Here is a 12358-nt window from a genome sequence, read left to right on the forward strand (position 1 = left end):
AAAGAAAATGGAGAAGCCACCAGGAATTTAAAACAATAATAATTACTTCTGAGCACTTCCTAGGACCAGTTCTTATTCACCAAATGTCCTGCCGCAGTCTGTGTGGTCAAATGAAGACACAGATGGAAAGAGAACACCAGAGAGCCACTCAGACTTCGAAAGAGCTTCTGTCATCTTACGCAAGGCACCAGTGCACATTACGTAAATGTTCATACATTAAAGAAAGACGGTCGTCAAAGGTTGACATGCAGAAAGCTCTGGCGATAAAACCTGGGCTTCTCAGAAAGTTCAATGAATGAGAACATAGCCTTGCTGTGACGCCGATCAACGTTTCTAAGGAGGGATTTCCCACACCATATTTTACTATCCTATACAATGCTTCTTTCCTTTTCTCCAAGCATAAAAAGGTATGCTTAAGGATATTCAGACATTATGGGTGAAATGCCTCTTCCTCCCTGCTTTGCCCACTCTCTACCATGGGTTTTAATTCCACTTTCACAGAGCAAAGTGCTGCCTCTTACAGCGGGCCACACACATCATTCCATTTTGTACACAAAATAGTGCAGGGAGGGAAAGAACTGTAATAACCTCCACGTAGAAAGAGAGGCTGGAAGAAGGTAAAGGGTTTGTCCGGAGTCTCACGATCGGTCATTGGCAGAGTCAGACTAAAATACAGAGTTACACGTCCTCGCCCTGTGCTCTTTCTAAGGCACTGGGCCAATTCAGGCCCTTCCCTGTGGGTGGAGTCAGGGCTGGCACCCCAGGGAGCTGGAATGGGCCCGCCCTGCACCGCTTGGCCCATGGCCGGCACATGCCAATTGTTACGTATTCAGAATATCGCCCCGTCGAAGTTGGGGCTTTCTAGTCTACAAATGCACCCTTTCCCCCCACCACCACTTTTTCTACCCGGTTTAGCCACTCTATTTTGTTTTCCTGTTGATTCATGAATTTCTTATCCCCAAACTATTACATTTTCTCTCGCTCCTTGAGATACAATTACAAATCACGGTCTCGTTGTTAACCTTTCTTCTTAGTCCCCACAAAGTTTTCTCTGTGCTCCAGGTCCACAATGAACCCCTCTCTTCGCAGGAGTTAGAGCATTTAGTGGGTATAAAGGCTGCTATATCTCATCTATGCCCACATCCTTCTACGGTTAAAGCTGCCAGAATGCTAACATCACACTTGCAAAAGATTAAAACATACATTTACATTCCATTTCAATGATTTTAACATTAATCGCGATATTTGTTCCCTCCTGCAGTTACTAACCTGCTACCTGCTTTCTAACCTGAGAAGTTAGAGAGACTGACATAAAGGTTAAGAAAAGGGTAGGGAGTAAAAAGGGTAATCTAGAAACACGGTTTTGTGAAAAGTAACAAAAATACTTAACCAGTTATTTATTAGGGAAAAAATCCCACATCGTAATAGGTTAACACCACTCAACTTCTAAGAACATAGTGTTCTCTCTTACTTGAATTTGTACAGAGGTAACCCATAAAATCTGCTTTAAAAGGTTTAGAGAATGATCTCATTTCGATGGCTTCGAGTCAGGTCTGCATCCTTCTGCAGCCATCACAGAACTCTGGTGCACATGGCACAGCCTTGCTTCTAGTCGGGTCTGAGCGCTCCTTGCTGAAGAACACGCAATATGGACGGGAGCCCAGGGGTTCTGGGACCAGACAGGCGTGAGTTTGAAGCCCGTAAGCAATCACTGAAACTAGCTGAGTTTCAGTTTCCCCACCCATAAAACAGGGAAAACAGCGCCCATATCATAAGGCCACGGGGAACACGAAATACAATAATCCACGGAAGATTCCTGGTACCCAAACCACTGGAGCTCTTACTGAGACTCATTTAATATGAAGCAGAATTCTCATGAGTTTCCCAAAGAATGTGTCCTAAGGCATTCATCAATTTTTTTTTTTCAAAAAAAAAAAATTATTAGTCAATATCTAAGAGAAGAGGCGAGGGAAACAAATACCATTTATATAACTTTCCTACCCACCCCGCCTGCACACATCACTTCACACTTCTACCGTGAACTGGTCATACTTCCTCATTACACTGAAAGCTCCTCGGGCACTGGAAATACGTCTCATTTTGAGTCTTTCCAGAAGCAGCACAGTGCCCAGCACAGAATATGGACTTAACATGTATTTTGCTGTTTATCTTCTCGGTGGGCGACCACTACCACAAAAGCACAATCTCGGGGCTCTTGCTAGTGGATGTTGTCCCTTTGTGTAAGGCTCTGCCTGTGTTTTTGATGAAACAAATTTGTGTCAATCATATCCAGAAGTGAGATGGAAGGGAGATCCCAGTTTTCAAAGTAAAAGGAGGTAAAGACCAGCAAGAATATGAAAAACAATAGAGATATTCCCGGAGTCAAAGTATCACTTTAAAGATTACTTACTGTTTCGGAGGGAGAAATGTATCATTACAATGGAAAGACCCATCACCCACCAACTTAGCAGCGCTAATGAATGACCAGATGCATGTAATGCAAAACACGTAGCATCGCCCGTGAAGCGTTCCGACCAAAAATGTTTTCTCTGAGTCTAATCAAACCTGCAGACTGAACCTCCAGTATTCAAGAAATGTAGGGAATGGAGGGACCGGGCGACACCATGAGGAAATAATCAGATAAATCGAGAATATGGACGTTCCACAAATCAACTAGCCTTGTCCCTTCAAAAGCCTATGTGATAGATCAAAAAAAATAAAAAGTGGAGGCACTGGTTCTAGATTATAAAATGCTAAAAAGCCAAATGCAGTGTGTGAGTGAATCCTGATTGGCATCTGGTTTGAAAAAAAAATATGTAAAAGACTATGAGGGACAATTGAGAATAATATTTGAATATGAACTGGATAGCTGATGATATTAGGGAATGGTTATTAACTTTCTTAGAATGTTAAAACTGCAGCCACGTAAAAGAAAGTCTTTCGTTTTAGAATCTATCTGCTGAAGCCTAGCAGTGTCTGCAATTACTTCCAAAGGGCCTAGCCTCCCACACTCCAAAACACACACACACACACACACACACACACATACACACACGCAAGCTGGTTCATAAAACAAAAATGAGAAATGAACGATTATTAAGTCTAGGTGGTGGATATACTGGTGTGCATTGTACTATTGCTTCTATTTTTTGCATGCTTTAAAGTTTGTCATAATAAATGCTAGAAAACATAGATGCAAAGTAATGAGCAAACTAATCATCTCTGCCATAAGTGAAAGTTTCTTTCTCTTGCATTTAGTAATAAAAAATGAATTAGAGAACTCTTGTGCTAATGCATGTGGGCCAGTTACAAGGGACTATGAGTGACTCAGACCCCCTCCATAACAGATCCTAGGGACAGAAGTGGTACTAAAGAAAAGGCACAGCCCTCTTAATAGGGTATCATTTTCCCTGTCCTTTGAAACCTTCTTCCCACACCAAGGATCCTATCAGCACATGATAAATGCACATATTCACTGACTTACGATTTTTTTTATAATTAAAACATTTCATCTTCTTTTAGTTGAACTCCAATAGAGAAATACAGAAAACCAAATATCGATCACATCCAGTATGACTGCTATTCATCCTTTTCAAGAGTTCAGATCCATCTCTTAGAAGTCCAGTGTTGAAGGGGTGGTTATTCCAGGGAGGAGCTGACCATCACACATGTTTCTAGGAACTACATTTTCTTTCTGCTGCAGTGGCTGCCAGGCCTCACATGAGCACCCTGTACTTAACCCAAACACCCCCTATCCAACAGAGCTGATTCACCCAAGTCAACTCAGCAAATCCAGGAGCCACTGCTTTACAGAAAATAATAATGGATTCTGCTCCCAAGTTCATGTAATTGAGGGTCTTCAACCAGCAATAAAAATAGCTTTGGAACAGCTTTACAACATGTAATGTTGCTTCTACATAAAGATAACCTAGTTGTAATGGCATCACTTTTTTTTTTTAAGTGATGCAGGAAATATGTAAGAAATACAGGTATGAAGGCAATAAAGCATATTTTATGTAGCCTGGATACTCCGCCACAGCAGATGAAAGCACCAAATAATCCAAAACTTCACTCTACATACCAGCTACTTCTATTCCTTCCAGAACCTTTCTAGAAGGAAAGCTATTAGAAGATAAACCTGATAAATTAGAGCTTTTCCAAAGACAAGCGGCGAGAGAGAAAGAAGCATTATCTTATAGTCAAAAGTTTATATTACTTGGGAAAAGAGTGTGAACTGTGAGTCTGAAAATTAGTTCAGAGAGCTCTCAACTATTTGATTCTCTCCTGAAGTAAAACACACCACCCTAAAGCCAAAACATAAAAACATAAATAAACCAAAACTCAATGCTTATAATATATAAGTAATACTATATACATACATACATACATACCTATATCTAATTTCCAGGAAAATGTGAAAGAAAGTGTTTCCTTTTGATTGACTTCGAGCTTATTTGAGAGAACAGAACAGTCTTACCTAGGTACAGAGATGCGTTTTCTTTCTTGACATTGTCATCCAAGTAGGTTGGTCCCAGGGTATAAATAGGTGTGGAGCCCATTCCCACGAGAATCTGGGCGCAGATGAATAAAGCCACATAGACCCAGTGATTATTTCCTCCCGCATCCTTCAGGCAGGGGGGAGGCTCCAAGGTCACGGTGGAGTTTCCATTCTGACACAGGCCCTCGTTGGAGGCAGAGGCGTTCAACTCTTGGATCTGGTAGGGAGGCGAGATGAAGTGAGGTAAGGCGAAGAGCGCAGCGCCGGCCGCGATGAGAAGTCCACCCACGGCCAGCCACAGGGGCCGCCGACCCCGGCCACCGAAGTAGCTGACGAACACCACCACCACCAGGCTGCCGATGTCAAAGCAGCTCACCAGCAGCCCCGACTCGGAACTCTTCAGACTGTAGCGCCTTTCTATGGTGGTGATGACGCTGCTCAGGTACCCGGAGACCATTAAGGCCTGGATGAAGGTCAGGAAGCACATGCACACCAGGAAGCAACGAGAATCGGTGAGGACCACATAGAGGCACCTTCTCCCCTGGAGCATGGCCAAAGTGGAGGACACAGACATGGTTTTGCCGACGTCCACCCTGTGGTTACAGTCCGCAAGCCCCGCCATCTCTGCCGAAGTGGACGGGGCAGAGGGGCTGGGGGCCAATTGGCTCAGGCCTTGTTTCAACTCCTGGTGGCCCAAAGAATCTGTACAGCCTGGCTTGGCGCCTACACTCACGGAACTGAGATCTGGCCGACAGGAGGCTCTGTTCAGGACGGGTAAACTCTTCGACCTAAAGGTCTCCGGCTCGGACTCCTGTTGGACAGCTCCTACTGCGGCCCGGGCTTCCAGCGGCTCTCCCGCCTGGGGCTGCAGCCCAGCGCCTTCGTCCATGGCTCTTAGAATTCGGATACAATCGCCGATAGCACTCGAGGACTCCGGTGCTTTTCATCCACCGGCACGAGGGGCCAAAGCCGGGCCCGCGCAGTCGTGTCCACCAGGGACGGGGGCTGGGGGATACAGAGTCGCGCAGCAGGACATCCTCACCAGCGGGGAGGCGCCCAGGGCATCCTGATCGCAGATGCGACCCCGAGGTTCCGCAGCCTCGTGCCCCGGGGGGCAGGGGTCCTCGCAGTCCTGCGATGAGCCCCGCTCGGGGTCCACCTGGGGGCGGTAGCTCGCAGAAGCCTTGCGCGTCCCGGGTGCATCCCCTCCGCCGCCACCGCCGCTGCTGGGCCCACCGCCCGGAGCGAGAACGCCCCGTGCCCAGCGTGGGGGCACTTAGCACTGATGTCCACGCCGCATGCCGCCGGGCTCGCTGGGCCAGAGGCGTCCTGTCCTCACCGCCTGGGCTCGCGACACCCTCAGGCGCAAAGATGCCAACCTGCAAAGCAGAGAAAGGGCTATCAGTGAAAGGCGGCTGCAGCTGGGGCTGGCATCACGGCGCTCCGGGGGCCAGCGCTGGGTGACTTGGACGGTCCCTAGTGGGACCTAAGGACAACGAGGAGCGAAGCCCCAGAGGAGAAAGAGGCTGCAGGCTGCAGCCTTTCGTGCGCAAACAATAAGCAGCAGGCGGTCGGCAGACACTCTCCCTCATTGTCTACCTCGGACCTACCCCGCCCCGCCCCTTGTGCCTTAAACGAAGCATCTGCTTTTTTATATGTTAATAATTATCAACCTGGTAGCTCTGACTCAGAGGCAGTGTCTTTTATTTGAGTGAACTAATTGCAACCTCTCGGTACTCCTACTCCATTACTCAAAATAGAAAATGCCCAAAAGAACAAAGGAAAGTTTGTTGTTTTTTTTTTAACAAACACAAAGCATTCCCGGTCCCAATTTTCAAACCGAAAAGGAAAGAAAGGCGGAAAGCTACGTGTGTAGAAATGTGTGTACACACTTGTGCGAAGGCACGTGTGCACGACTAGATGTGAATCCGTCTGCTCCATCAAATAGAGATACGTATTCAAAGCCCAAGGCAGCCGCGAAAAGGTCAACGTGCTTGCCTCTTCATTCCCAGCACTAAAAATAACCCCCCGCCCGAAAGAACTATTCGGTTACAAACGCCAGGAGCATTTCAGGCCTCGGCCCACGCTCCCACACTAAGTGCCAGCGCGCAGTGTCAAGCGAAACCGAAAATCAATTTGCTCTGCAGAGGGGTGGGGAAGCCACGACCAAACAAAGAGATGCGGGCACGCTGTCAAAGAGCGCGCGGGAGCCCGCGGAGCGGTCCCGGCTCCAGGGGGCCGGCAGCGAGGTGTGCTCTTCGCATCGAGCGCACCCCGCGAGCGTGGGCTGGGGGTGCGTGCGTGTGTGCACGCACGCGTGCACACACACGCGCACACACACACCGGCTTGAAAGTGTCGGAACCCCTGGCGGAATCCCGCACCAGGCTGAATTCAGGGAAAGCCGAAAACAGGTGTGTCCCGGGGTAAGTCCCCGGCCCTCATCGCGGGGACTCCCGCTCCACCGCTCCGGCCCGGGGGCGACGTGCCCCAGGTGGGAGAGCGGAGCAGGGCTGCGCTGCACTGGGTTTCATTCTGCGGCGCGCTTTTGTGATGCCGCTGAGCAAGGAGAGGAGGACTGGGAAGGGAGAGAGAGGCGGAGAGGCTGGGCAGCCAGGCGCGGCTGCTCCGGCGTCTTCCTCGGCTCTGCCGGCGAGAGCCGCTGCTAGATTCCCGCGCCTGCCGACTGCTCCCAGCCGGGCTTCCCCGCCGCCTCCTGGCCCCCGCGCCTTCCCGGGGAACCCCCCCCCCCCAGCGGCCGCACACCGAGCGGGGGAATCCCGGTGAGCACCCTACCGGGCTGGGGGCGTCCGAGCCCCTGCCCGGGCGCGCGCACACCGCAGCGGAGACTGGTGGACACACGGATCCCGGCAGGGGGCTCTCCGGCCGGCGTGGAATCCCAGGGATACCCCTGTGCGCGCGCGCACACACACACACACACACACGCACACACACACACGCACACACACACACACGCGCGCGCACACACACACACGCGCGCACACACACGGCCCGCGGAGGGGGCTGGCGGGGAGACAGGACCTCCAGGGACCGCTCGCCGGCCGCCGGCGCGCACAAGCCGCGGCTACTCACTCGTGAGTCCGTCCGTCAGTCTGGCCGGCTGAGAGTGGAGCCGCGGGAGGTGCAGACTGTGCGGGTGCGGGACTAGTTGGGAGCCGCCTGGCCAGGCAGCCTCCGTCCAGCGGTGGAGAAATCAGTGAATGAGACTGTGACTCAGGCTGAACTCTTCCCCCACGCCTCGCCTGTCACCCAAGCCTCTCTTCCTCTCCAAACAGACACACGCGCACAGAGACGCGCCGGGAGCGGGAGCAGCAGAGGGCGCAGGCGCGCGGGCAGCAGCCGCCCAGCCCAGCCCAGCCCAGCCCAGCCCCAAGGCGGTGAGCCACCCAGCTGCCCTTCACCTGTGCGGCGGGAGAGAGGGCAAGGAGCACTGAAGCCTGCAGGGAGCAGTCTCTAAAAGAGTCAGCTGCTGAGGCAGAGAGCCCGTTCTGAATAAAGAAGGCATTTCTCTTCGTGGGCACCCACATTGTCTCAGGGACCATAGTAGGTTCTGGGGATCAAAGATGAGCAGGACAGGATCTCTCCGCCAACACACTGCTATCTTATGGAAGAAACAGCCCCCTGTAAGTAGCCTAAAACAACACGGGAATTTCTATACAGGCTGCTACCGGAGAACCTAATATCCATCAACCTATTAAATCATGTCCAGGCAGAAGGAAAGGCATGTGCAAAAGCACAGGGGCCAGGAGCTGCGAGTGGATAGGGAGAGAGAGGAGAGCTGCAGGGAGACGCAGGGATGGGGCAGAGGACTGGGCTGCAGGAGCGAAAGAGCAGCAAAGGTCAGCAAGGGCTTCACGGGTCATGTGCTGTCAGCACTTAAGGGCCAGTGGCATTCTGACTTGCTCACTTGTTTCTGGCAGTGGCGGGTGAATGAAGGCCACAGTGAGGGCGCTGAGACAAGTTAGGAAGCAATCGCTGAGCAAAATGAGGTGAGACGGTAAGTTACAGGGGGCACGGAGAGCAGGGAGCTGAATGAAAACACATTGAGAGGGTAGAAGTGGCCAGACTGGGAAACCGATGTCATCTGTGGCGTGAAACATGGGCCAATGTAGGAAGTCTCAAGTTTCACACCCGGGTGACTGAGTGGATGAGGTCCACTAAAAACACAAGAGGAGAAATACACTCTTGGGGGAAAGACGGTTCTCGTTTTAGATATGTTGACTTTGAAATGCCTTTGGGACATCCAAATGTACATGCCCCATAAATCATTTGATGTATGACACGCAGGAAGTTTGGACTGGGGATGTGGGTTAGGAATCAAGAGCCTAGCGGTGGCATGAGGCGAATAAGGAAGATCATGCAAACCGAGGAGAGGCAGGCCAAGGTCAGGACCCTGGGAACACCATGATCTGAGAGAAGGAGAGAGGGAAAGCTAAGGAGGGGGTGGAAGCAACGGCAGAGAGGGGTGTGACAAATCAGAAAAGGCTAAGTGTCACAGAAGCCAAAGGAGCAGAAAACTGTAAGAAGCGAATGGCCAGATGCATAAGAGACTGTGGAGAAATCAAATGGGATGATAGCTGGAAAGTCCATGAGCTATAGGGCAAGTAGGAAGATACCGCTGGACTTCGACAAGGGAGACAGTGACGTCACGAGAGAAGGGGGATTGTTCCACAATTACCAGTGACTACGCCGGCTGCCTCCGCCATGCCAAAGCCACTTCATTGGTCCCTGGCCTTATCCAGTGAGAGCATTGTCTCCATTTTACAGATGTGATGAGTGAAGTGTAGAGAGACTAAGTATCTTGGTAAAGGCTCCCAGCTAATCTGTGGATGCTGTGAATCCATGTGCTCCCCAAGTCCGAGCTCTTAACCCTGACTCTGTACCCTCTCCCTCGCAATTGGGATAGCAGCTTGACCACTCGATGTGCCTTGTATCTGTTCGTCATCTCACTCCAGTCCAACGACCGCCATATCTACAGTTGATCCTTGGAGAACGTCCCCTGTCGCTGTCCTCTCTCCTTGAGATCTCCATCAAGCCCATTACTTCTCCACAGGCAATATGACTCCAGTTGCCACCCCACCCAGCGGGCAAAGATCTGTGGCCCTTCCTATACCTGAATACACCTCTGAACTTATTCTGGAGTCACAGAATCGATCTACCTCCTATTATACCCTTCCAAGCTCTTTGGCCATTCACTCATTTCGGCGTTAGCCCCAGACATGAGTATTCATTCTGTCACATCAGGGGCCAGCAGAGGACTTCCCTGCAGAAAGTCAAATGACCATGTCACTGGAACACGCTGTGTTTATTCGTGGTCAATTACCATAGTTAACTAGAAACAACTCTGAGAATCTAGAGATGTTTTTTATTGTCACTAATAAAAGATCATCATTTATAGACAGAATTTAAAAGGTCCAATTAGCTACCCACATAGGAAACAAGAAGAAAACATTTAGCAAGAGACGTTTCTTTTGCTTTCTTTTTCATGGTTAAATATAACCTTGGAAAAGGCCAGGTGTGCCTCCATCAGCCCTCATCTTCAGAGTCATAGAAAGAAATGGACTCACATCAGGGGGTTCTGCTACCCTCACGGCTTATTTCACACAACAGAAGGAAGTGTGGTTGCCTTGAGAGGAAGCCCATGACTAAAAACTCTCTTCAGAGTTCGGGGCTTGCTCACACTTCTTCTTAGTCATTTATCAGTCAAATACGCTGAAATTGCTTCTTTCCCAATCTTCATATAATAAGACAGTAGCCTTTGCAATTACCTAGGATATTCTATTGGCTTAAAATCTAGCTGCTCTGGAGAAAGCAGAGGGAACATCTCCACTCCCTTCCCTTCCTCCTTAAAGAGGGTTCACTGCAGAGGTCTCACAGACACAACAAGAAAAACTGAGTTCTGGTCCAGAATACTGTCTGGGCTTAAGATATAACACATAGTTGTCACTACTATAATTGAATCAGGTATTGGTTATTTAAGAGAGAAGAAATTATATTTTTAAGGTAACCTTTTTTAATATCGAAACGCAGCTTTATTCACAGACTCTGATGAGATACCTAGATTATTAACCTCAGTGACATATTTAAATTACCTCTCTATTCTTGATTCAAAAAAGTAGTTTATGGTATGACTGATTTCTTCACTTTCTTTTTTCTTTTACTTTTTTAATTTATTTTTTTTATTGAGATCTATTTGACATATACATTGTATTCATTTTAGGTGCACAACATAATTATTTGATATACATATATATTGAGAAATGACTATCACAGTAAGTCTAGTTAATATCCGTGTACCACACATGGTTATAAATTCTTTTTCTTGTGATAAGAATTTTGAAGATCTACTCTTTTGGCCACTTTCAAATATACAATGCAGTATTGTTAACTATAAGGTCATAAGGTAAACTTTTAAGCTGTCATTTACGCCCTCACTTAGAAGCAAATTTCAAGCTGGGTAAAACAGAAGATAATCAGATCTGGCCCAGGGTAGAGTGAGCGCAGGAAAGCACGCCCGTCCTGTGGTTTCAGGCCCCTGCGAGAGCTAAAAGAATATGCTCACCAACTGTGTCAGGTCCCACAGCCCAAGAAACCACAGTTTTCTGAACATTTAGACACATGGTCACCTCTAAAGGAGCCAAGCAATTGGGCAGCACCTCTGGGTGGCAGCCAGGATAAGAAGACAAGATTCTAGCAGGACCTTCTAGAAACTGCCACCTCCCTTAATAAAAGTAAGCCAGGTATTCCACGGCTAGCAGTTTGGAGAAAATTTTTGTGAAGAGGAGATATTTGTCCCCAAAGATTCACATTTCTTTCAAAGATTTTCATAATTACCATCGCAGCTACCTGGGCCTTTTTCTAGAAAAGAAAGGAGTTAGGGCAGGAAGGGAAAGGAAGGAGGCAGAAGAGACAGTCTGCCAGGTGCCCTAGGCCTCTCCACGCACCCGTTGTGAGCATGCCAAGAAAGCGAGGCCCTGACTGCTGTTCTCAGGCCATTTCTCAGGGCCATGGTGGCAGCCAGCAGCCTTGAGGGACAAGGCAACACTTTCCTCTGACAAAGCTGGCTTGCTTCTGCTTGCTTCAGTGTAGCCCCCAAGCTCAACACTCCTCTCCTGTGATGCAAATCACCACATGTGCAGGCAACCCCGAGGGGCTCTGCATCATCCCATGGGACTTGGGGGCCACGGGGGACGGAAACAAAATTATACTGACACTACCTGCTGCCACGAGTAACAGTACCCAGGGACTCTGATTCCATCTCCCCAGCGTCCATGAAACAGTAGCAGGCTAACCTGTTAGCTTGGATGCAGGGTGAAATCCTAGTCCCTACAGTTCCTGACAGGCGCCACCCAATTTTAACCTTCTGATCCAGATATTAGCTTCCCTTACATCCTACAGTGCAGCTGAGCCGAGCCCTGAACTTTCAAACAGATCTTTCCTAGAGTCTGAAGGGCTAACAGAGGGAAAAAAGTACATGGGGTAACTAACAAGAAACTAACAAGTCAGTTATGGTTGGTTGGCATTTGGCGAGCAGCCCTGACTTTTCTATTCTTTCTTGAATGGCAGAATGTAGACGGCATTTAAATACAGACACACACACACACACACACACACACACACACACACACACCCCTACATTTCCCAGACTCCCTTGCAGATCAGGTTCTAGATGAGAACTGATGTACCCTTGTGAGTTTCGGAAAATGGAATGTAGCACAGGCTACATCCTTTCTAGCCATTTTCTCCCAGCAAGCAGGTCATGAAGACATGGTATTTTTCTGCTTCAGTCTGCAGCCGTCCAAACCCCAACTTCTGGGTGCTGAGAGGCGGCTGCAGCTTTG

The 12358-nt window shown here is 49.0% G+C and overlaps 1 protein-coding gene across 1 annotated transcript in view; it reads right to left on the reverse strand.

The window, feature by feature from the left end:
* Positions 1–7804, reverse strand: part of SLCO5A1 (solute carrier organic anion transporter family member 5A1) — a 116428-nt gene extending 108624 nt beyond the window's left edge. The window contains exons 1-2 of the mRNA XM_023533292.1: positions 7590–7804; positions 4478–5877 (exon numbers count right to left, since the gene is read on the reverse strand). Of these exons, the coding sequence (XP_023389060.1) occupies positions 4478–5387 (910 nt within the window). The 5' untranslated portion in view covers positions 5388–5877; positions 7590–7804. The remainder of the gene's footprint in view (positions 1–4477; positions 5878–7589) is intronic.
* Positions 7805–12358: the final 4554 nt, after the last annotated feature.

The sequence above is a fragment of the Pteropus vampyrus genome, unplaced genomic scaffold (genome assembly GCF_000151845.1).
Source record: "Pteropus vampyrus isolate Shadow unplaced genomic scaffold, Pvam_2.0 Scaffold99, whole genome shotgun sequence".
In the NCBI taxonomy this organism is placed as follows: Eukaryota; Metazoa; Chordata; class Mammalia; order Chiroptera; family Pteropodidae; genus Pteropus; species Pteropus vampyrus.